This window comes from Clarias gariepinus, chromosome 2 (genome assembly GCF_024256425.1).
Source record: "Clarias gariepinus isolate MV-2021 ecotype Netherlands chromosome 2, CGAR_prim_01v2, whole genome shotgun sequence".
Taxonomy (NCBI): domain Eukaryota; kingdom Metazoa; phylum Chordata; class Actinopteri; order Siluriformes; family Clariidae; genus Clarias; species Clarias gariepinus.
This window is the reverse complement of record NC_071101.1, coordinates 40,992,320-41,015,517: the sequence shown is the minus strand read 5'-3', so window position 1 is coordinate 41,015,517 and position 23,198 is coordinate 40,992,320. Positions and strand designations below refer to the sequence as shown.

The 23,198-nt window shown below is 42.8% G+C and overlaps 1 protein-coding gene across 1 annotated transcript in view; it reads right to left on the bottom strand.

Annotated features, from left to right (window-relative positions):
- Positions 1-23,198, bottom strand: part of hmcn1 (hemicentin 1) — an 87,202-nt gene that overhangs the window by 37,102 nt on the left and 26,902 nt on the right. Inside the window, exons 6-27 of the mRNA XM_053485517.1 lie at positions 22,780-22,886; positions 20,313-20,433; positions 19,405-19,668; positions 19,146-19,290; positions 18,922-19,043; positions 17,293-17,562; positions 14,370-14,511; positions 14,138-14,265; positions 13,205-13,318; positions 12,947-13,105; positions 12,642-12,836; positions 11,057-11,152; positions 9,635-9,762; positions 9,390-9,534; positions 8,110-8,222; positions 6,101-6,260; positions 5,108-5,282; positions 3,921-4,048; positions 1,756-2,028; positions 737-832; positions 456-650; positions 157-287 (exon numbers count right to left, since the gene is read on the bottom strand). Of these exons, the coding sequence (XP_053341492.1) occupies positions 157-287; positions 456-650; positions 737-832; positions 1,756-2,028; positions 3,921-4,048; positions 5,108-5,282; positions 6,101-6,260; positions 8,110-8,222; positions 9,390-9,534; positions 9,635-9,762; positions 11,057-11,152; positions 12,642-12,836; positions 12,947-13,105; positions 13,205-13,318; positions 14,138-14,265; positions 14,370-14,511; positions 17,293-17,562; positions 18,922-19,043; positions 19,146-19,290; positions 19,405-19,668; positions 20,313-20,433; positions 22,780-22,886 (3,407 nt within the window). The remainder of the gene's footprint in view (positions 1-156; positions 288-455; positions 651-736; positions 833-1,755; positions 2,029-3,920; positions 4,049-5,107; positions 5,283-6,100; positions 6,261-8,109; positions 8,223-9,389; positions 9,535-9,634; positions 9,763-11,056; positions 11,153-12,641; positions 12,837-12,946; positions 13,106-13,204; positions 13,319-14,137; positions 14,266-14,369; positions 14,512-17,292; positions 17,563-18,921; positions 19,044-19,145; positions 19,291-19,404; positions 19,669-20,312; positions 20,434-22,779; positions 22,887-23,198) is intronic.

Genomic DNA, 23,198 nt, shown 5'->3' with positions numbered 1-23,198 from the left:
ATCAAACCCAGGACATGGAGGTGCAAGGCAACAGTGCTAACCATTAAACCACCAACACTTCTATTAGATTTCGACACATTACACTTATAAACAACTTCTTCATGTGTTGCATCGGGCCACATTGCACCCCTTTATGAATTATTTTAGGGCACGCACCAGTACGCCATCTTTAAACCATGTGATAACCGGTGGAGGTGTGCCGGTGACATCACACACCAAACTGGCGGGCTGGTTCATCACCACTGAGACGTTTGATGGCAGGCTGCCATCGCGCACATCAGGGGGCACTGAAAAGCAGGAGGGAAACTGATGTCTTTACAGCTTTCCAGAACTGGTTAATGTATTTAATACGATCTTAAACCTAAGCGCAATCCCTTTGTAATGATTTATTTCTATAATCAACTTCTTATTCTTACATGTCCTATTGATTCCATAATGACTAACATGGTATTTACCGTTAACTTTGAGTTGGTACTTCTTCTCTGTGCTGCCGGCGTCGTTAGCGGCTGTGCAGGTGTATTCTCCATTGTCCAGAGGTGACACCGAGGCCAGGATGAGCAGGGTGCCGTCCTCCAAGATAGACACCCCGGGTTCGTTCCCTGTCAGCTCCTGTCCGTTCCTAAACCACTTAATTACTGGCTGAGGGAAACCTGCATGATCACAGAACCAACTGTAAAGCAGCACTCCAAAACAGCCAGCTCTATGCTCTGCTGAAGTGTACAAGACGCTAGGTTACCTTTGGCGGGGCAGGGAAATGCGATGCGCTGGTTTGCAACTCTCTCTTGAAGAGGACTGTTGAAGGGGGGTTCGGAGACCTCCACTACAGGGGGGACTATCGGACCAAACCAGAGTTATGTGCACAACAATGTTAGCTCTGCTTTTCACTTGTGCATTAATTAAGATGCAGTTACAGTACAATACATGTGTGAAACAGACCTTGTGGACAGGAAATTTTCTCAAAATTGTTAAAATGTAATATTTCAATAAAAAGCCTTCATTGACTGTATGCCAAACCCTCAGTATGAGTAAATACCTTATAAATAAAACGTTATAAATAATAATTTGCCAATTTCCATCTCACACAATGAAGATACAAACACTCACAGTCACTGGTTGAGGTGTATGGTGGTGTGACAGCTATACATAAGTGCTTTTACTTATAATGATAAATACGAGGGGCATTCAAGGCAAACTGGAAATTTCCCTTGAGTGAAGGTATAAGAGCAGTACAGTGATGACGTTTAGCTGCAGTAAAACAGCTGAATGGGGCAAACGTTTTAAAGATGTCCGCATGTTCAATCCTGGCCATGGCCACTGCAGACGTCCCCATGAACATTCAGTGAGTGGGACACCCGATCCCTGAAAATCGACGAATAACTCAATTTGCAGAAAAGATGCGGCTGGGAGTTATTGCTACATTCATTGCCGTACAGTCCTGACCTCACTCCAAGTCATTTCCACATGTTTGGGTCATTAAGGGAGTTCCTGGGAGGCCAGTGTTATGGACAGGTCAAGACTCTGGCCTTGATGGTATCGAAGTACTAGTGAGACACTGGGATAAGTCCATTAGTGTAGCAGAAGATCAGGGAGTTTTTACTTTCATAAATGTGTCCTGTTATTCTGCACAATCATGTTTGACTTGAACACCCCCGGTACCTATACTGCTTTCATTGTTATTACCAATGTCCACTAAAGTCATGTAGTCAGTTGTTATCCAAGCATCCCTTTTCCCAGTAGTTTCACTGGGCACCTCACCTTGTACCTGCAGCTGGATACTGGCCTCGTCCTGTCCTGCCACATTGCTGGCCACGCAACCGTAAACTCCCTCGTCCGTTAGTGCCACCTGTAGGACAGTCAGCGTTCCATCTGGGGAGAGACTGTATTGAGTCCCGTCAGGCACCAGGGTGGTGTTGTGCTTCTTCCAGCTGACTGAGGGTTGGGGGACTCCCTGGGCCACACAGGGCAGGTCTATGGAATGCTCCACCTGGACCTTCATCACACGTGGACCCGGCAGGATACGAGGAGGCACTGGGGGAGGAAATCAGTCAAAATAATGACAGCTACACTAACCTTAGTTAACCTTAGTCAAATTAAAAATGAGTAATTGTAAGTTTGTAAGTTTTAAAGATGATGATGATGATGATAACCAATCAGTGGAGCTACTCATCTTAAACAAATCAAAACGCACAGTGTTTCATGGTTTTGCCTGCTGTCATTTCGACATCTGACATCCTTGAGTGTGTTTCTCTGAATCACTATAATCTCATTCTGAAAACGCTCATGCTTAATTGTAGAGACGCTAGGTGAAAAACATTCTCCGTCATCATCTGGCCACAAACGTGTCCACAAACGTACATGCTCGCACATGCTCACTATCCGCGGGTTAGACAGGGGGAAAAACATTCAAAATTCCATTTAAATAGAAAGAAACAAGAAACGTTCAGAGCTGCTATAATCATTAGAAGAATTTAAAACGGTATCTGTCTCTGAAAACGAGTAAATGACTCAAAACCGATGCGGATCCCTTTGGTATTAAAAAACAGCAGGTCTCTGTTTGGAATCACAGCTATGTCAGGGTAATAAACTGTACACGTGAAACTCAGCAAGAATTTGACTCTGACTGACGGTTTTATGATTAGCACAAGTCAGCTGGTACCTGTAGCTGACCGGTTAAATCAGGTTCTGAGATGGACAACAGACCTTGATGTTTCATACATATATTCTTCGGTGATGAGAATGCCAGCCATGACCAGGGACAGCGTTTATCGTTCGTGCATAATTCATATGGACAAACATATGAAAAATGATTCGTCAAGGTATTACGATGGGTAGAAAATGCACTCTAATTAAATTTGCAGGTTTCAGATGTTGATGTCATATAAAGACAGGAATAAAGATCAAATCAAAAATGTCGGGGAGTTTGCAATGGTTAATCTGACCTTGAAAGCAATAAAAGAAGTAGAAAAAAAGAGAATTTGGTCATCAATTAAAGTTTTTTTTTACGTACGTGGATATAAAGAAGCATGATGCTAACATCACCATGCTTCCCAGTCAGTATGGAGGCGTTTTAATCATTTGTGTTGACTTTATACCCTAAAAATATACAGTAGGTCTCACATACAGTATCAAGTTGCTTCCTTCTTTCCATCCTTCCTAATAAGGATGTCCAATAGCTCCCAGAAATTCTCTTTAGGTTTTTTTTTAGGTCTCTTGGAAGTCTAAAACCCTGACGTATTTTTAAAGTCAATGTCCCTCTATCACCACGTATTAATTAAAGTCTTCATAGGGTTTCACGAAACATCCGATGCTCTGGATATTTCAGCTTTTCACAGATGTTTTGTCAGCTCCTTGTAGACCATGACTATCCCAGGAGCATGCAATCATGAACATCTGATTTATACTTGGAGTTAATAAGAATCATTGATGTCTTATACCACGTACCTTTGGGACATGATGCAACTGGGGTGTAGCACAGAAGGGTCTTTTTTTTCCCCATAAGAAAAGTGTTCATGTGCTTTACTGTATTTTGGAGTATTTGTCCATTGTTTTGTTACTCTTGGGTCTTTTCTCAAACCCTCAGCTGCAACCAATCACTGCGGAAGGCCAAGCCAAAACAAATCCAGAAACCTAATCGTCTCTAAGACTTCAACAAATGGCCCTTTGTGGAGTTACCTCATGCTACTGCTTTTACATTAAGCAACGTGGATTTGTGAGCTCCGATTTAAGCCTCAGTGCTTAGTGGATTGGATAAATGGAGCTTCAGTGGATTGGAGCTTCAGTCGATTCATCTTCATTTAAAACATGATAATAGGGGGGAAAAGGTGATTGCAATAACTAACTACTGGATATCTTTATACAATTTAGAGATGCCTCTAGCGATATAAACCCTTGTTGTAAATGTAAAAGTTGAAAGGTCTCACCGAAGACGCTGAGTCTGATTGCCTGGCTGAAGTTGCCAGCGATGTTGGTGGCCACACACAGGTATGTGCCGCTGTCTGTCACACGTGCCTCTGTGATCTTCATGGAGCCTGAGGGTAGCTGAATGTGTCTGTCAGACAGGCAGGGGAGAGGTGTTAGCAGTTAATGCACTGATTAGCAGGCTGGATATTGAATTGTGTTAAATAATTCTGGATTGCATGAAGAGGCACAATCAAGGGAAAGTAATTAACAACATTTCACACCCCAGCGTTGCTGAACGCGGTTCTGCCGGGCTTGATCACAAATGCCATTCTCTTTTTGTGGGGTTAATCCACAATCTCATACTGATCACTACACCACTTGTACAGTACAGGAACTCAGCTGGGAGCTACTGCCACATCCCACATACAGTCCTGACTTTAAAGGAGTTCTTGGGAGGCCAAGGTTTTAAGGCAAGGCAAGGCAAGGCAAGGCAAGTTTATTTGTATAGCACATTTCATATACAATGATAATTCAACGTGCTTTACATAAAAGAGGAGAAAATAATTATAAAAAGAAATAGAAAATAATAGCAATAAAACTTAAACATAAAATGCAGTGCAGTCGGTTCGGAGTCAGTTCATACAAGATCATGGCTACGGTGCACTGAGGAAACCTTCTAGTATGATGGCACTAGTGAAACACTGGGATAAGTGCATTAGTGTAGCACAATCAAAAGTCCCGGTTTGACTTGAACACCTCTCGTAATCCAATGATCATTTCTATGGTACCACAGGAGCTGTACGGCAGACACTGAGTCAGGGCTTTATATCCAGAAGGATTTTAAGCTTTCAGGTTTCTCACTGTGAGAAAAAGAGGTTTTGGGTGGAAAGAGACTGAATATACTGTAGCTGCTATAACATAAGTGAACTAACTTTCATCATTAAACGTAACAATACAAAGACAACAAGCACGATCGTTGCTCTTTAACGTAACTGTTACCAAGGTGCTGTGCTATAATAGCAATGAAACACTGTCATTCGTTTACTTCATTTAACATCCCACGTAACAGGTTCAGTACTAACACTTCAAAAACTTCAAGCAGCATCTGCCCAAGTCTGAGGAAACAAACCTCCTAAAAATAGGTTTGGATAACCTGGAATAGCAGCATGTGTGTGGCGTACAGATGTGCATGTGTGTACATGTTCACCTGGGGGAATGAGGGGAGATGAACTGCTTGTCTTTGGCCCAGGTGATGATGGGGGGTGGGACGCTCTGCACATCACAGGGGAGAGTGACATCATCACCCACCGTCACTGACATGTCTAATGGGTCTCTTGATCCTGACTGATCTCCAGCTCCACCACCACTTAGCCTGGGTCTCACTAAAAGCACACACACACACACACACACACACACACACAATTTTTTTTTTAAAATCAAGAACAAAGAATAAAAAAAAAAAGAATGGATTGAGTAGGTCCAAAACTTTTGGCACCCATACTTGTGTAAGGTCCAAAATTATAAATACAAGTAAAAAAGTTTCATATATGGTTACTCAGCCTAATTACACAGTAATTATAAGAATCATTAAAAAGTCATAAATATTGGTACCCCTAGAAATTCTTATGAACCAATGTGATGCATGGCCATAATTACATTTTACTTTCTTTCAGATTTTAATATTAACTTTTTCACAACTTTGATCTTTGAAAACACATAATGTATTTTCACATACGTGTCTTTTGCATCATAGAAATAGATTACATTATGTGCATTTCCATATATACAGTATATATATCATTAATTCTGCAAAAGCGGCACGTTGGTGTAGTGGTTAGCACCGTGCTTGGTGGATTTCCTCCGGGTACTCCGGTTTCCTCCCACAGTCCAAAGATATGCAGGTTAGGCTAATTGACGTTCCCAAATTGCCCGTAGTGTGTGTGTGTGTATTTGTATGTGCCCTGCGATAGACTTGCACCCTCTTCAGGGTGTACCCCGCCTCGTGCCCTAAGTCTCCTGCGATAGGCTCCAGGCCCCCGCGACCCTGAATACAGGATAAAGCGGTATAGAAGATGAGTGAGAGTAATTCTACAAATTTCCTTTTTGGAAAAACCCTGCAGACGTGGCACACTGATGGAAGGCAGAAGAGAGAGAGAGAGTGAGAGACGACACAGAGACACATATTAGTCGGGCCTCTAACCGTAGACAGTGAGTTGGACCTTTCTGGAGCTGTATCCAGCCGCATTGGTGGCTGTGCAGACAAACTCCCCGGACTCGTTCCTCCCAGGCGACGCGATGTGCAGACTGCCTTCCTCCTCCAGAAAGAACGCACCGCTGCTCAGATCCAGCAGCTCTCCCTGCTGTGACAAAAACGCAGGATTTGGACAGAAACCACAAGAATGATGAAGTCTACGGTTACTGTCCAAATCCTATTCTCATACATTCAGAGTTAAAATAAAGAATCGGCTTCTGGATGACACTGCAGCCACATTTATTAAAAGAAAGGCAGTTTAGATAACAAGGATTAAAACGGACATGAATTTAAAGCGAAATATGCTGGAAAACCAGAGTCATCGTTTTAGATGTTTATTCTGAATGCAGCGGAAAGATCTTGTTCATGATCCATCTCCTGTCTCTATTGGTCCAACATACAGTACGTTTGCATTCTCCTGAAAGCCCATGATTATCTGGATCAAGTGTCTTTCATCTCATTTCATTTAAAGATAAATCTCCTGCTTCAGACAATAGTTCTCCCAAGCTTCCGATATGCATCGAGTTAATCAGCGTGGTCTTAATCCAGTGAGCACGGCTGCCAGGACACTACACTGCTAAGACGTGGCTCCTTTGCGAGCAAGCACATCTTAATGCATCATATAGAAGATTAATAAACCTATTCATCCATCAGCAAATATCTGTACTTTCTACTTCACTGCGTTTTACAACCAGCATGAACTTGACTTCTTCCAAAACAAAAACTATGAAAAAAGTTAACAGTTTCTCACTTATCTAAAGCCAAACCATCTTCTGATCATTTTTGGTGTAGTTCTTTAAACTCAAACTTGGGTTGGGAATCTTGTAGAGACCTGGCAACCTTGTCTGCAAGCTTCAACCCAGGACTCATCATACTGACAAAGGAAAAAAAAGGTTTCTGCCAAGGTTCCCTCGCATGCCTCCTATTTATATCTCTATCACGTAACTTTGTTGCTTTTCTTCAGTGCACGCAGCTACAGCAGAAAGAGTGTCTCAGTAGTGGTTTCCCACAATCAGCGTGTTAATGTCTATCATGTGGACCTTAAGGAAATTCATGCTGAGTACTGATGTGCCCTCAACACACTTACACAAACGCATATACACACACATACACGCACACGCTTCCTGATGCACATCTCAAGCATTCCTGGATTCACCTGTGGTGTTCTGGAAAGTCCATTGAGACAAAAATAAATCATGAGGTACACTTGTCCAGATGTGGCTCTATAAACAGAACTTTCCTATTCCACTCACTGGGCTCAGCCTAGCATCACAGCACCACATCACAGATATTAACTGGGCAAACTGGAAGGGTTTAAACCACGAGGTACAGTAGTGTGCCAGACAAGAGCCAGACTCTCTTGTATTTTAATGTGGTCTTGAGGAACAGTTCTCCAGGCTTCCTAAAGGACTGTTTTGCTGCACATTGTCAGTCCAGTCCCTGTATCTGAACATCTAACTTTTGGCATGAACCAGTGAGAAACAGGTGCAGATGACGACAGCTGATCAGGATGGTGATTAGTATACTGGGTTGGACCAGACGAGAGGGAAAATGAGGTCGCTGCTGAGGTCCAAATACGCGGTAAACTCTTTATTTTGACTGGGAGCCAAGAGCATCATCTACTGCTAAGCCTGACTGATCCTTCAAACTGAATTGTTTTATGATAACACTCCATACTTTAAGTATTAATATATACCTCGCTTAGGAATAAAAAGCTCATTCACACCATAAAACCTTCAGCCTAAGACCAGAAACTGGAGAACTTAGATATGAGCCTGGTTTCAAACCATCATATGAGGATGGCTATGGTAACTCAAACCATCCAACTTTGAGGCAGATGAGCTACAACAAATCTAGACGTCTTTGGGTTCACCTCCCGTCAGTCGATTACACAGAGAGGGACAGTGACCCCCATCATCCCATGCAGAAAGGAAAAATAAAACCAGAGAATGTTTTACCTTAGCCCATGTAATATCTGGTTTGGGCACTCCATTGGCGCGACATGGCAAAGAAATGGGCTTTCCCTCTATGGTACTGAAGACTTGAGGGCCGTGTTGAATAGTGGGCATCACTGAAGCAAAAACACACAACAAAAGAACTGCCTTAACTTCTGGTGTACCTATAGGCATGCTTCACTCTGATTATTTATGTAAGCACAATGCATGAAATCAAGCAGCTACAGTAGAGGTTAGGAATCCTGTAAAGGTCTCTAGGGTTGTGCAAAGAATGGCATAAAGAACTATTGGTTTAAATGATTTGCTGATTTGACAAGACAGAGTAAACTTTAGAAGCTGACAGCAACTCCACCGTGGTGAGCAGGAAAGCATATCCAAATGCAAAAAAAAGAAGTGTGACGGTATGTGTATAATTCTATGAGAGTGAGTAAAAAATTATTCGCACTCTATGGCTATAAAATTTATTAGAATAAATTTTTAGAAAAGACATATCATTTTCTTACATAATCCCATTGCTTTTCAATACATTTGTCCATCTTTTAATAAGCTTTAGTATTTCTTTTTTTTTTTTGGATTTTTTCCAGATTTTCTCCCTAATTTAGTCATGGCCAATTCAAGATCACGACTATAGGAAGGATTCCGTAACACCTTAAAATGAGGTTTTTGCAGTGTTGAAAGTTTAGGCTTCAGCTCTTCAATAAGCGTCTCACTGTAACGAGCGCTGTCGATTGTCGGATCTTTTTTCAGATGTCGTTCCAATACTTTTGGCCCTTGAGAATCACAGAAAACCGAAAGCGTTGACGAATTTTCCAGCTGATGGTTGACGTTTAAACTCTTTCTCTGTCGGTGATGAAGAACGTTTCCCTTCCACACTTATGAATGCCTGCCTCATAACCAGTAATGATTCTCTTTAACAAACTTTCACCTTATCGCTCCAAATTTTGCCTGCAGATGTCCAAACTCTCCTCCTTTCAGCACCAGGTACAAAAAAAAAAAATCACTGCATACTGCTCTTCATTCGTGCAAATCACAAGTGGGCATCCATTTTTGCTCGCACCGGAGATCCAAATGAACTGTCCTACAACATGACAATGTACAGCATAAAATCTCAACAGGTGAGGCCGGTGATGGTTGAGTAGTGTTGTGGGGAAAGCCTTCCTGACACCCTTCACCCCAAACAAGTATTATTTGACTGCATTTATGCGTCTTACATTATAATGCATCATTATCCAATAATAACAATACGGTTCTTCTTATAAAGCATCCAGTGGGTCCCATCTTACCGTATACGTTGACGGTCGTGGTGCGATTGCTCGCTCCTGCGAAGTTTTCCGCCACGCACGTATACCGCCCCTTATCCCGCACGCCAACTCTCTCTATATGCAGACTGCCGTCGCGCCGGATACTCACGTACGGCCCTGAGGTCACCTGTGTGCAGAATCGATGCAGACATATCCATCTATGAATACAACGAGCAGCACAAGGATACCTGATAAAAGTGGAAGTGTAGCGTGCTGTCGGATCTCACCAGGGTGTTGTCGTGGAGCCAGCGCCTCACAGGCAGCGGGTTTCCGGCTAGCAGGACACACGGTAGCGTGACCTGCTGCTCCTCGATTACGCTGACCTCTGCAGGGCTCAGCGCTATCACAGGGGTGACTATATACACAATAAGCACAAAGCACTCAGTGTTTCGCTTGTTACGTTTCCATGGTTACCTCTGAGCCTGTTCAAAATACATGCGTCACTCGGACAGTGGGGCAAAGCAGAGACTTATGGGACAACCGAGGCTCGTGGGAGCACTTCGTTTTATGAGCTTCAGTCTACATTTGGCACATTTGGACCACACACCCTCACACACACACACACACACACACATACAAACCAAATCACTCATGTGAATTTATGTTTAGGAAGAAAAAAAAGTTCTTCATAGCAGACGAGCCTTTTTATTATATGTGCGTGAATATGAGTGAGTGTGTGTGTGTGTGTGTGTGTGTGAGCCTGCTGATCTGATAAATGCCAGCTTTGAAGTCTGTGGGATGAGAACGCATTTCTCGTAAAGATTAAAAAAGTCTGCTTTACAGTACAGTAGGAGTAGCTCTTCCTTTTCTTGTTTTGATTTATTAAATATATTCATATATATATATATATATATATATATATATATATATGTATTTCACATTCCCTTCATTCTTATTCTTATATATATATATATATATATATATATATATGATGAAATCTCTAAATACATACATATGTGAAGAGCTCTTTGCCATGAGATCCATATGCTTGTTCACACACACACACACACACACACACACACACACACACACACACACACACACACACACGCCCAGAACATGAATGTTCTCAGTTGAGTACAGTCACATCTGGTCATTCACTTCTGTATGAAGCAGCATTCCTTCGACTACTCTAACGTCCCCCTCAACACACACACACACACACACACATGCACACAAATATATAACCGCATGACTCACTGCTTATCCCAACTGAATCCCAACTCTCACCAATTAAATATACTGTACTTATTAGTTCTGTAATATTCAGAGAGCTCGTTAGGATGAATGGCCTACAGTACTGTACGAACCCCTCCTCAATAACAGCGCTGCGCAGTAAAGGAGGTTATTCAAGGCTGTTGATCAGGTGCTTATCTCAGCAAAAAGTGCTTACGATGCAATTTTACAACCGTAGCTTCCAAAGGAAATCCCACACGTCCAAGAGTTTTTTTTTTTTTAAATCACACAACGCTACTGTTGATTGTTTTGATTTTTTTTTTTGTATCTAGGAGTGTACAGAGGGTTGCATGGAAAGTCCAAAATGTTACAGTTTTCCAGACATGCATTAAGCTTGGGGGATTGCATTTCATAATTAAGCATAATTCATCACAAGATGCAATTAATACAAGAGAGACTGTAAGATTTCTCACCCAGTCCTGTGACTGTCACTTGGACTTTGGCCTGGATTTTGCCAAACTGGTTTTGAGCTTCACACACGTAAGTGGTCCCATCTTCAACCCACAAATCTAAGACAAGAACAACAAGGACGTCATAATGAAAAACAGATTTTTTAGGGGGGTGAAGTTGCATGAGAAAATTTCAAAAACTGTTTAACCGGGACAGAGGAACGAGCTTAACCCTAAGCAACCTGGGTTAAAAATACAAAAAAATCATTGCAAAATCATAATTAAAGCCAGGGTTACCTTCCACAACATTTAACCCAGTTACATACAGTTGACAATCATGCATGTTGGTCAGGGCCAAGTCTGTGTAATAGAAGTAGCAGAGGTTCTTCTGATGGACTGTGGTTGTACTAAATTCTTTCCAGTTTTTAAAATGACTTATTTAATGTCGCTCAGCAGCATGTTCAATGCTTTGGCCTTTTTTTATTACTAAATGTAACTTTTCCAGATCCCCCGCCTCTAGAACAGGTGTACTTGTTTTGAGATCACATGATGCACTGACAGATGCCTTCTCATATCAGGGAACCTCTTTTTAAGAGGTTTAAAAAAAAAAGGCAGGGGCAAATACTTTAAAAACAACCAAAAAAAACAAAACCTTTTCCAACTACAGTGTTAACTTGGCATGCACATTTTATTGCGCTCCGGAGGCGAGTCCATAAGGTGAAAATTTCGTATTGCAAAACGTGTTGTCCCATAAGAGATAATGTAAATGCAGATAATCCGTTCCAGCCACCCAAAATATTACCAATATTTCCAATTTTCAAAACTATAACCATATTTTTTTGCATATGAAACAATCAAAACATTTAGTAAATTTAGTAAAATATAAAATCTATAGACATTTTACTGTGTATTACAGTAACTGTGAACTAGACTTTGCATGGCTGCACCACACACAATTAACACACTTTTTTTTGGGTTCTGTCCCACTTCTCCCATTATAGTTACTGCACTGCTGCACTATGGTCGCACTTTATTACATTACATGCCGAGAAGATAATAATCTAATGATATCTAGTTGTTATTTATACTCTGATATTTATAACAATTATAATAAGATTGTATTGAATTAAACCTTAATTTATGATTCCTGAAAGCGGCTCAGTTTTCTTTCTTACATTCTTGGGACGCATGCTGCCATGTCTTTACTAAATCTTGTGCATAATATTAAAAAAAAAAACAGAAAAAAAATACGTAAACGTGCTTCACTTGGCTTTCCACTGACGCGAACAAGTTTTGAACGACTATCGGGCGTACTATACGCGCAACTTAGCCCATGCTCGGTTTGGCTCTCGTAACCCAAAAATGCTTCATATGACGGTTCAAATTTCAGTTCTTAAGGTAAAGATATGTGCTATTGTGTATAAATTCTTAGCATTTAGAGTATTGTTTATAGCAGAAGCCGTCCAGGTTGTAACATGTCAACATAAATATTTATGCACGCCATTCTAAAGTATGATACTGAGGCATTTTATACTGTATTTATTTTTATTGTAGCAGATTTGGTTAAGTTATTTAAGGTTACGTTTGGTTAAGTTAGGAAGATATTTACTCGTTATCTGCAGTTCTCCGTCTCTCTTTTGAGTGACAGAGCTGTGTCCATGGCGACGGGAGAAAAGGGCGGTGTTGTCCTCTCGTCTCCAGGTGACACGCGGGTCAGGGTAGCCCTGGGCGTGGCATGCCAGGGTGATGTTAGAGCCGATGTCTGCGGCCACGTTGGAGGGCTGCCTCGTGAACTGAGGAACGGCTACCGAGGGGGGGGGTTGGGGTTGGGGTTTGGGGTTAAAGGAAATGAATAAACTTACTGAAAATTGCTAATTACAGACTGAAAAGCTAACGTGACACTAGTCTGCTTACAGCCAACGTCCAGCCTGATCTTGGCCTGCGCGGTCCCTGCCAGGTTCACCGCCACACAGATGTAGTCTCCGGCATCGGCCGCTTCGATCTGCTGAATGCTCAAAGTGCCGCCGTTCAGATCCATATTTACAAACATCGACATCTTCACCTGCTTGTCACCTGCAGAGCAAGTGTATATGTGTGTGTTGAGCTATCACAATGTAACATCAGTTTACAACAGAATGCAGCAGTTACTGTGTTAAACAGGCATCTGCTCACCTTTGTACCACAAGACCTCCGGCTGTGGGATTCCTGTCACTGCACACTCCAAGACAGCGGTCTGTCCCAAGCCGACCAGCAGCCTACTCTTCGGTGCCGTCACCTGCGGAGACTCTTGGGATTCAGGAAGAGGATCCGAGTTAATTAGGAAAGGTGAGAGTCCCTTTTTGTGTATAAGTATGCATTTTTAAATGGGTTTCTAATAGAGATAGGAATCACCAAGGGCCTCCCGATACCATATTATCACGATATCTACTGTAAGAGCCGATTCAATTTGTATTGTGATTACATAAGTCTCACAAATTTATAGATATCCCAATGCAATTTATATTTTTTTCGGATTTTGTTAGAATTTTAAGCAAATTTTTCGCTTCCGACGTGTGAACAGTTTGGAGCAGGCCACCTGTAGGATTATACCAGAACAGCCACATCACCAACTTCAAAAACAAACATCTTCACCTTCATCATCTTCTAAACTTATCCTATATATGGTAACAGGAAGCTGGGAGCCTATCCCAGGAAATTTGGGCACATGCCCGAAGTTGGATAGGGTGCCAATCCATCACACACTCATTCATACACTATGGGCAATTTGGAAACACCACTTAACCTAATCTGTATGTCTTTGGACTGTAGGACGAAAACCGGAGTACCCGAAGGAAACCTAGCAAGCGCATGATGCAAACTCCATGCACACAGGCAGGAATCAAACCCTCGGCCCTGGAGGTGCGAAGCCACAAGAGCAGCTCACTTACAGTTTCATTGGAGGATTGTTTGAGGTGTACCATAGAATGCATTATTTACATCTAGGCATTTGGCAGACGCTCACCCTACAAAGGTGCTTTGCTATTTGAGGGGGCTTTTAGCTAAAGCATTACTAGACACACTTCAAGAGAATTCCAATAAATGTGCGGATTCTTAAATGTTACTGACCGATGTAGGTGAGGATGGCGGTCTTTGACTCTGTCCCCGCTACGTTGCTGGCCAGACATCCATATACCCCTGCGTCCTTCTGCACAGTGCTCCTGATGACCAGTGTACCATCTGGGATCATTCTGTGCCTGAAGAAACAACATGCAACGTTAACACCCAAAGACAGAGAAAGACCTTGAAAGGGCTCCTCCGACTCACAGAACCATGCCAGGGGTTAAACTGGTCTCCTTACCTACTGGAGCCAATGATGAACATGTCGTTGTAGGTCCAGACCACTGTAGGAGTAGGATGGCCTTTAGCCGAGCACCTGAGCCGCACCTCGTCTCCCGCACTAAAGGTCTGGTTCGGCGGGTTCACCGTCACTATCGGCCGAGCTGGTGGGAGAAGGCGCGTACGTTTCAGTGCGACTGTGACTAAATTAATTTAGGTTATTTATATTCCGAACTGTATCAACATGTACGACAACACACAAAACACAATTTCCAGAGATTAATCATTTTAACTGCGAGTTCCTTTATTCCCTCTCGTCTCCGCTGGATCACGAAAGCAGGAGTATTGATTCCAGATTCGGTTTACAAACTGTAAGTCATTCCACCAGGGTGTGCTTTCATTGTTATTTCTTTTCCAACCTCCCAGCAGTCCTTCAGAGGCCCATCACACTGACTTTGTGCTTCAGTTTTTCTAAAGTTAGTGATTTACAGTCTCTCTCTCTCTCTCTCTCTCTGTTCTGCTTCCCAGGTCCAAGCAGAAGCAAGGCTTTGCACTTCAGCAAAGAAGTTCTTCTCCAAGACTGTAATATAATAGAATCAGAAATGACTGTGAAAATCTGGAAGGATACTCCAGACCTGGCCAAACCAAATCCTGGCCGATATCACAGACTCAAACATGCAAACGTGTTGGCTGTGGTTCGCTCGCTGCTAGTGCTGCGTTAAGAAACACTGGGTGGGTAATGCGTCCAAATGTGTATTAGTTTGACAATAATGGTATTTAACATAGCACTTTTATATCTAAAAAGTTACAGTCTTTTACAAATGTGCAAGAGGGCATTCAGTCTCAGGGAGACTTGAAGTCTCAGGGAGTTTTTCCTTGCCAGTTGTTTACTCCCTAGGAATAAACTTAATTTTTTAAAATTATTTATAGACAGAATTTTTATTCCTGTGAAGCTGCTTTAAAAGGAGCTTTACAAATAAAACAGAATTAAAAAAAAAAAAAAAAAAATATATATATATATATATATATATATATATGAGGGTGAGTCAAAAATTATCCGCACTCTGGTTATTTTAAAACTTCTGTCGGCTGCACTGTCTTATCAGGACTTTCTTCTCAAGGTTCCTGTCTCCTCGGTTGCTATTGTGCAGGTGTGAACATGTTACATCAGTTCGTTTGTAACTGCGGTGCGAGCAACAATGGATGCCTTACAGTACTTGTGACTCGCATGAAAGAAGAGCGTGTAGGAATAAGTTTTTTGTGCTCGGAGGGTATATCTGGTGCTGTTATTTATTAAAGACTTTGGGCACAGTATGGACAAAGTGTTTTGTCACCATAAAAAAGTGTGTATTAATGTATAGGGAAGTTTAAGGATGGTCGCACAAGTGTAAGCCGGATGCCCGTCCATGTCTATACGGCTGATGACTAACATCTGCACACTTCTGCCAACACTGTCGGAAACTTCACTTTGAGATGCTAAAGCAACCTCTTTATAGTCCTGATCTCGCTCCATCAGACTTTCACCTGTTTGGTTCCCTAAAAGCAGGTCTACAAGGACGAAGATTCACTTCTGATAAAGAAATGAAGACAGCGGTGCATTTGTGGCTCGCAGATTGTTTTTTACAAGGGGTAAAGGGGTTAAGGCTTTTTTGAAGACTTGAAGCAATCAAAACGTGAACCACTTGTGCATCATCGCTTGCCTTAGTCACTCTTTGGTGTCTCACTTAAACCAGTACACAGCCCGCTGCTGATCCTGACTGTAAATATAATCCTGTCCATGTGGCTGTCGAGCGGTGGTGTTAAGCTCGGTCGGATGTGGCCTAACAGTCATACTTTGCTGTCGAGAGGCCGTTCTGCGCCAGGCTATAAAGCTGTAATTATCCCGAGTCTTAGTCACTAAGACACGCTCTAATAGACTTGGCTTCCCTCGGGACGGACATTTAACAGCTCAGCCTCCTTCTGCTCGACCAGCCTACGGCAAACTCGCACATTTAACCACATTTAATGTCTTCCTTAGATCATACAAATTTCTAAAATGAGCATTCATCGACATATGAGTTAATTTCTTACGATTTAATAATAATAATAATAATAATAATAATAATCAGGACAGAGTGTCTTTATATGGTTCTGGAGGTGAAAAACTATATTGTGTAATCCAGAAGATGGATCCGCACAGACACCAGATGAACACACGTGTGTATATGTGTACGTTGGTGATGATCTGTAAAGAACAACTCCGGGCCGCCGCGTCTGACCTGTCCGGGCCTCACTATGTCAGCAGTCCCACTTCAAAGAGGTCGTAATGACTAGGACAACACAGGGGTCCCAACAGGTGGTTATTACGCTCTCTACACACACACACACACACACACACACACTCGCAGAGTCTGTGACAGCTGTTTGAAAGGTTGAGACTGACACATTTGAGAAAAAACCTACGTTTGGAGAACTTGAAGCGGGACCAAAAAAAAAGAAGAAGAAAATGAGAAATAAAGGATAGAGGGAAGACAGTAATGTTAAAGTGACGTCCTGATCACTCGACAGAGGTGAGGAATCAAAAGGAGGAAGAAGCACACGTCTCTGAGGTTATATAACAGAACAGAACAGAAAGAGCAGCGTAGCGATCACTCTCATAGTGATCCAGTTGGGTTGTAAGTCATTTTCACACACCCGGGCTGTTAGAGGACAAATACTGGCGCAGAGCTGCGTTGAAAACGAATCTGGTGCTCAGGAGTCGCGAGCTCTCTTCTGCCAGAAGTCCAGCATAAATCTTACACCCTCTCAAACGCCCATGAGGAAATTCGAGCTCTAGGCACACGCCTTCAGACGCCAGTGCGGCGAAAACACAGCACAACATTTCCAGTTACTACGCCGCGAGTCCCTCGGCTCTCCGGAAATCAGGCCATAGGAAGAGGAGAACTTCTGTATGGATACACACTTACACTGCACGCTGAGGTGGACGCGAGAGACTGAAACCCCGCCCTCGTTGGCGGCGATGCAGTTGTACCAGCCAGCATCGTCCGCCGCCACGCGCTGGATCTCCAGCGAGAGGTTGGAGGTGAGGTGAGACCGCGCGCCCGGCCGGACGTCCACGCCGCCGCGCTGCCAGGTCAGGTTAAACCGGACGGTGCTGGCCACCACGCAGGTCAGCAACGCGGTCGAACCTGGCGCCGCCGTCACGTTGAAAGGCACGGTGATATCCGGTGGAGGCTCTACACCCAAACACACACACACACACACACGAATACACACACAGTAAACATTTCAGCATGTGAAAAACTTTCCCAGGCCTCCACACAAAGTCTCAGCTGTTCGACATGTTTTTCTTCAGACGGTATGAATCGCTCTCAGGCGCTGACAGTTGCGCAAAACAAATCTGATCTATGAGGAACAAAAGAAACTGTAAATGATTAGTGGATTAGGATGTGAGAATGGGATTATTCCGCGGAGACGCATAAATTTCGAGGGAGAGATGGAGCCACTTATCATGCGACTGGCCTTAAGACAGCTGTACTAGCAAAGAGAATTCGCACTGCAAGCAATTATGCAATTACTGCACGACGGCCAGTAGACACACAGCAGCATTTCCTCTCTCTCTCTCTCTCTCTCTAGGAACAATCACTTCTTACACAATCCTAAGCCCAGGCTCTGATAACCTACAGATAGGGTTGTTCAAGCTGAAATTTTATTTAATTATACTAACAGGTCCCAAGTCAAATTCTAGCACAAAGCCCTACTATACTATAGTTTCTCATGCAGTTATTCAGCCTCAGTGTGCACGAAAGGGTTTTCGGAGGTAATAAGCACAAATGTGGATGATGTGGAGTCAGGTTTCTCAAGCATATGCAATACCGATACAAATCTTTTGTGAGCTTATAGGGCAAAAAAACAATCCTTAGACGAGACTGTTCTTGCTAAACTAGAACGCTAGATTGTCTGTATGCTAGAAGGAACCTGAAGTAAATCCGAGTATTACTGCACATCCAGTTTCACCTACGGAATGTTGATCTCGTCTCGCCTGGGTTGCAGCGAGGGGGCGGGTTCGGGGGCAACTTCACACCTTGCTTCAAATCATTACATTCTACTTTTCGAACATTTTGAGTGCTTTGCTTGTGCCGGACACCGGATGTTGCGACATGGAAAAGTTCAACATTTTTAAACTGGTATAGTTTTAACATGAGTTCATATACACCAGAGTACATTTAAGTGTAATAATAATAATAATAATAATAATATAGTATTCAATTATATGTCACATGTACCTTACCTAAAATTACTTTTTTCATGGATGTCCCTGGGGTCAGTGCCCCCGGAGCAGATGGGATTAAGGGCCTTGCCTAAGGGCCCAACAGTGGCAATTTGACAGTGCTGGGGCTCGAACTCCCAACCATCCGATAAGTAACCAACTAATCCACAACCTTAACCTTTTGAGCCACATTTTATCTGGACCAGAGTCCAGGTTTCCTGGGATGACCTTTCACCCTTCAAAATCAATGCATCCTTAAATCCAGAACTACCTGTGCACTTTGTGATACCAGGCGTTTTTTTTTTTTTAAGCTCACGATTCTCACCAGAAACGTCCAGAAATGTCCGTGCTTGTCCGGTTCCGGCGCTGCTGACGGCGACGCAGTCGTAGAAGCCTTCATCATTAAGAGTCACCTTAGCTATCTCCCATGACACGTTGGAAGACTCGCTGTTTTGACAAATCAAAAGCAGTGAGTTGGGGATCAAAGAAAGTTTAAGGTATTAAGAACAAATTCAAATATACTGTATGTCATTTGAAGATTTATTGTACCTGAAGACTTGGTCCACACCCAGGCTCTCGCCCTCCCGGCTGAAGCGTAGGGTGAAAGGGATCAAACTCTCGACCTGGCACGTGAGTGCACCCTTCTTCAAGTAGTAACCCGGCGTAGTGGAGGGCATACTGACTTTTGGTGTGCCTGGAGGCGAAATGAACAAGACAATTCTATAACGTGAAAAGGATTTAGTTCTGTTGTTGTTTTGTGCACCTCAAGCTCTTCGGGTGAGTCTCGTGTCTAATGCGCGTCTCTGACCTGGTACGATGCTGAAGAAAGAGACGCTGGAGACTCTCTGGAAGAGGAAGCCGTCGCGGTCGTAGCCGGTCACCTTGAGGAAGAAGGCTTCGTTGGGTGGCATGAAGTCTGTAATGTTCCAGATACCGTAAGGCTTGCGTTCAGGAAAGTAGCGAATGGGCAGGGTCTTGATCACGCCACCGGTGATGCTCAGGAGCTCCAGCTGATCGGCGCGGGCAGGATGGGACAGTCCTGTTGTGTTTAGCAGGATGAAGGTGGGGATGCCTGTGTAAATAAGAGAGAGAGGGGGAAATACAGAGAAATCACTATTTAGAAGCAAAAAACTATGTAACTAGAAGGGCTCGTTCGTGTCAAACCGGGACTTGTGATGAAATTTCTGATGAATCAAGGTGAAAAAAGCTGATGAGACATGAATGATGTAAACGTTTTAAAGAAGGCCGTATGTCTGTATATGATGATCACAGCCAAGGTGGGTTAGAACCCACTTTTTTGTTTGACTTGAACAACAGCTCATATATTACTGCGAATTAAAAAGATCTCTGTTTAAGTATAGCAATTTGTATCACTTTTGTGCTTGATGAGTTTTGCTTCTTTTTTTTCAACATAATTCAGGTCTTTACACTGGATAATATAATACAGGAGTTAAATCCAGTCAATTCATCACACCACACACTAACACCTGACGCTTTTTAAAATACGGCTTACATCATATGCAGTGAATAGTCAATCAACTCATAAATATGTTTTCATGATTTCTCATTAATTATTGAGTGTGCATGCGCTTCATGGTTAATACACTGAGTATTGAGTGTTAAACTCTGGGAATTGGGTTTACAATAGGAGGAGATAATAAACTCCTGCAAATGTTTAAAATACAATAAATCTGAGAAAACAGTGACTTGTTTTACCCTTTACAGGCCTGCTGGAGGTCATCTTGAAATCCAGCGTGTGCTTCCTGGAAAATCCGGCTCGGAAGTCGATGGTGCTTAGGCCAGTGATGCGGACGGAGTGCCGACCCTCGCTGCTCGTCTGAGGGGAAAATTGTGTTTCATGGGTGTGTGATTATATGTTAAAGCAACATTATGTGTACAATTAAATATGCACCACTGGCATCATATACACAGCTACTGTGATGGCTTCTCTATCTGAGACTTATCTAGCGTTTAAGTCAAACCGGGACCTGGGACCTGATTCAAAAATTTCTTAATTACAGAAGACTCACAGTACGCTGATGAAACTAGAAGTTATTGCCACACATACAAACACACCCCTAACAGACCTGACCTCGCTCTAAGCCATTTCTAAATGTTTGGGCCGTTAAAGGAGTTCCTGGGAGGCCAGCGTTTTGCACATGAAACAGACAGTCCGATCATGGCTCCTACCTTGGTGGTATCCAAGCACTAGTGAAACACTGGGATAAGTGCATTAGTGTAGCAGACGTTTATACAACATACAGAAATAAGACGTGTTTTTACTCCCATAGGTGTATTCCGTTATTCTGCACAAAAAGTCCTGGTTTGACTTGAACACCGCTTTTGTATTTTTCACTACACTTGATGAGTCAGCTTTAACTCTGGCCGCTAATGATCATTTGAACATTACTAAAATGTTCTGACCCTCTCTATGTCAAGAGCAAGAGTTACCCGAGGCATTGAATCCCCGGTCCGTGTGTGTGTGTGTGTGTGTGTGTGAGAGACTACATTAGTGTTGAGGACTTTGTTTTCAACCCCACAACGCACAACTATGGCAACTGGTCCTAAGGGCTGCTCGCATACTTTAGAAATTACAACCTTCCTAAACTATTATCATGGGGCCATAAAAAAATGGTCTGTGAAGCCAAGAAGTAGTCATCGCCCAGGTCAGTAGTCCTACATGGTGACTCCTGCAGGTGAAGTGGAGGAGAATACCGGAGAACGGAAAAGTGTATGCAAAAAAAAAAAAAAGTGTAAGGTCGTTCAGCCGTCAAAAATGACTTTGTAAGTTTGCTAGATCTAAACCCATTGATTCTTCATGCAGTCTGACCCAGGAAGTTAGACTGACTTCTCGTGCACAACAGCCAATAATATTCAAGATACCCCTAATCAGTAAATCTGAACAAACCTAAGTTGTAGTATAAGATTCATGATCTTATCCCTAGAATGCAGATACAAAAAGGTCTTTTGCTTTCACAAAGTAAGAGCAAAAACAGAAAAAGCATGTCTTAGCTACACATAATGGAAACCTGATAAGTTTTTCATGTACCGGTTAAAAAAAGGAGCACTAAAATGTCCAGCGCCAGTGTCTGTTGGTCGAACGCCGCAGTATGTCACCCGTAGAATGCCATAATAAATAAAGCAAAATAAAATGCAAAAAAAAAACTTCAAGATGCAAGAACAATGCATGCTTATCTTATCAGTTGTTTTTAAGGTTAATCTCTGGGGACAAAAGGTTCCTCAGGGTCCTCCAAGTCTAAAGACATGCAGGTTAGGCTTATTGGCGTTCCCAAATTGTCCGTACTGTGTGAACATGAGTGTGTTTGTGTGTGCCCTGCGATGGATTGGCACCCCATCCAGGGTGTACCCTGACTCATGCCCTCAGTCCCCCTAGGATAGGCTCCGAGCACACCCCACTACCACCACCCCCCCACCCCCGACCATGTATTCAGGATAAAGTGGTATAGATGAGTAAAGATAAATCCTCTACCAATATATTTTAAAATACGTTATATAGCAGTTTGAAACTTAGAGCATAGCAAATACCACTGTTTGTCCAGAAACAGAACCCTTCGCGAACACAGTGATCCGAGTATCCAAGGAAGGAGAAAAACAAAGGAGGAGAAAAAAAAATAAACACATGAAGTCATGGGAGGAGAGAGGGAGAGAATGTACGAGGAGGATAGGAGTAAAGATGAAAGGGTCACCAGGACAAGGTTCAGAGGCAGGGTGACGGCTGGAGAACACAATGCACAAAACAATCAGCTTTAATTCATAACAGAGAGTGGAAATGAAAATAAGCGTGCGCACCCAGACACGCTCCGAGTCCAAATCCAAAGTCGTTAGGAAAAGATTGTGGAGTTTATCCTAACGGGAGCCGAGGACAACAGTCTGTCTTTGAGATTACAGCGAGTCTAATGACTGCGAGTTCTTAACGTGCCCTCATGTTGGCCGTTAGTTCTTAGTGCTTAATCCTAAATGTCGACATGCTCTCTAGAGACCAAACAGACATCAACAACAATCTTTCCAGGAATGCCAGAAAGCTGTTTTTTATTGGAATTTAAAATTGAATTTATGACCGAAAATTTTCGGTTTTCTTCATTCACCTTTAAATAAGGTCCGCATGCTTTCCACTAACACGCTTTTTTCAGTGTCGGAGATGAGGACATGGCCTGTTGCTCACCTTTATGGACCACATGCCTGGCTCTGGGTCTTTGAGGTTGAGAATCTTGGCTGAGTTTGGGATGTGAAGCAACTCCGTCAGTCCGTCTTTGTTCCCAATCAGTTTCCCTGTGAAGAAACGGCGCACAATTTCGTGTCAGGGAATTCACAGTCATGAGGTATTTACAAGCCTTGGCCGTGGGGTCACAGTTTGCTCTTAGTTCATGTGACTCAGATGGAAGCTACAGCTGCAAGAACTAACTAACAAAGCAAGAATTTTTAATTTTTTCACATCAGAACATTTTTATCGATCGATTGTTTGAATCAATTATTTTATAAGTTGGTGGCACGGTGGTGTAGTGGCCTTGCACCTCCAGGGTCCGGGATTGATTCCCGGCCAGGCTCGATTCCCGTCTCTGTGTGCATGGTTCTCCCCGTGCT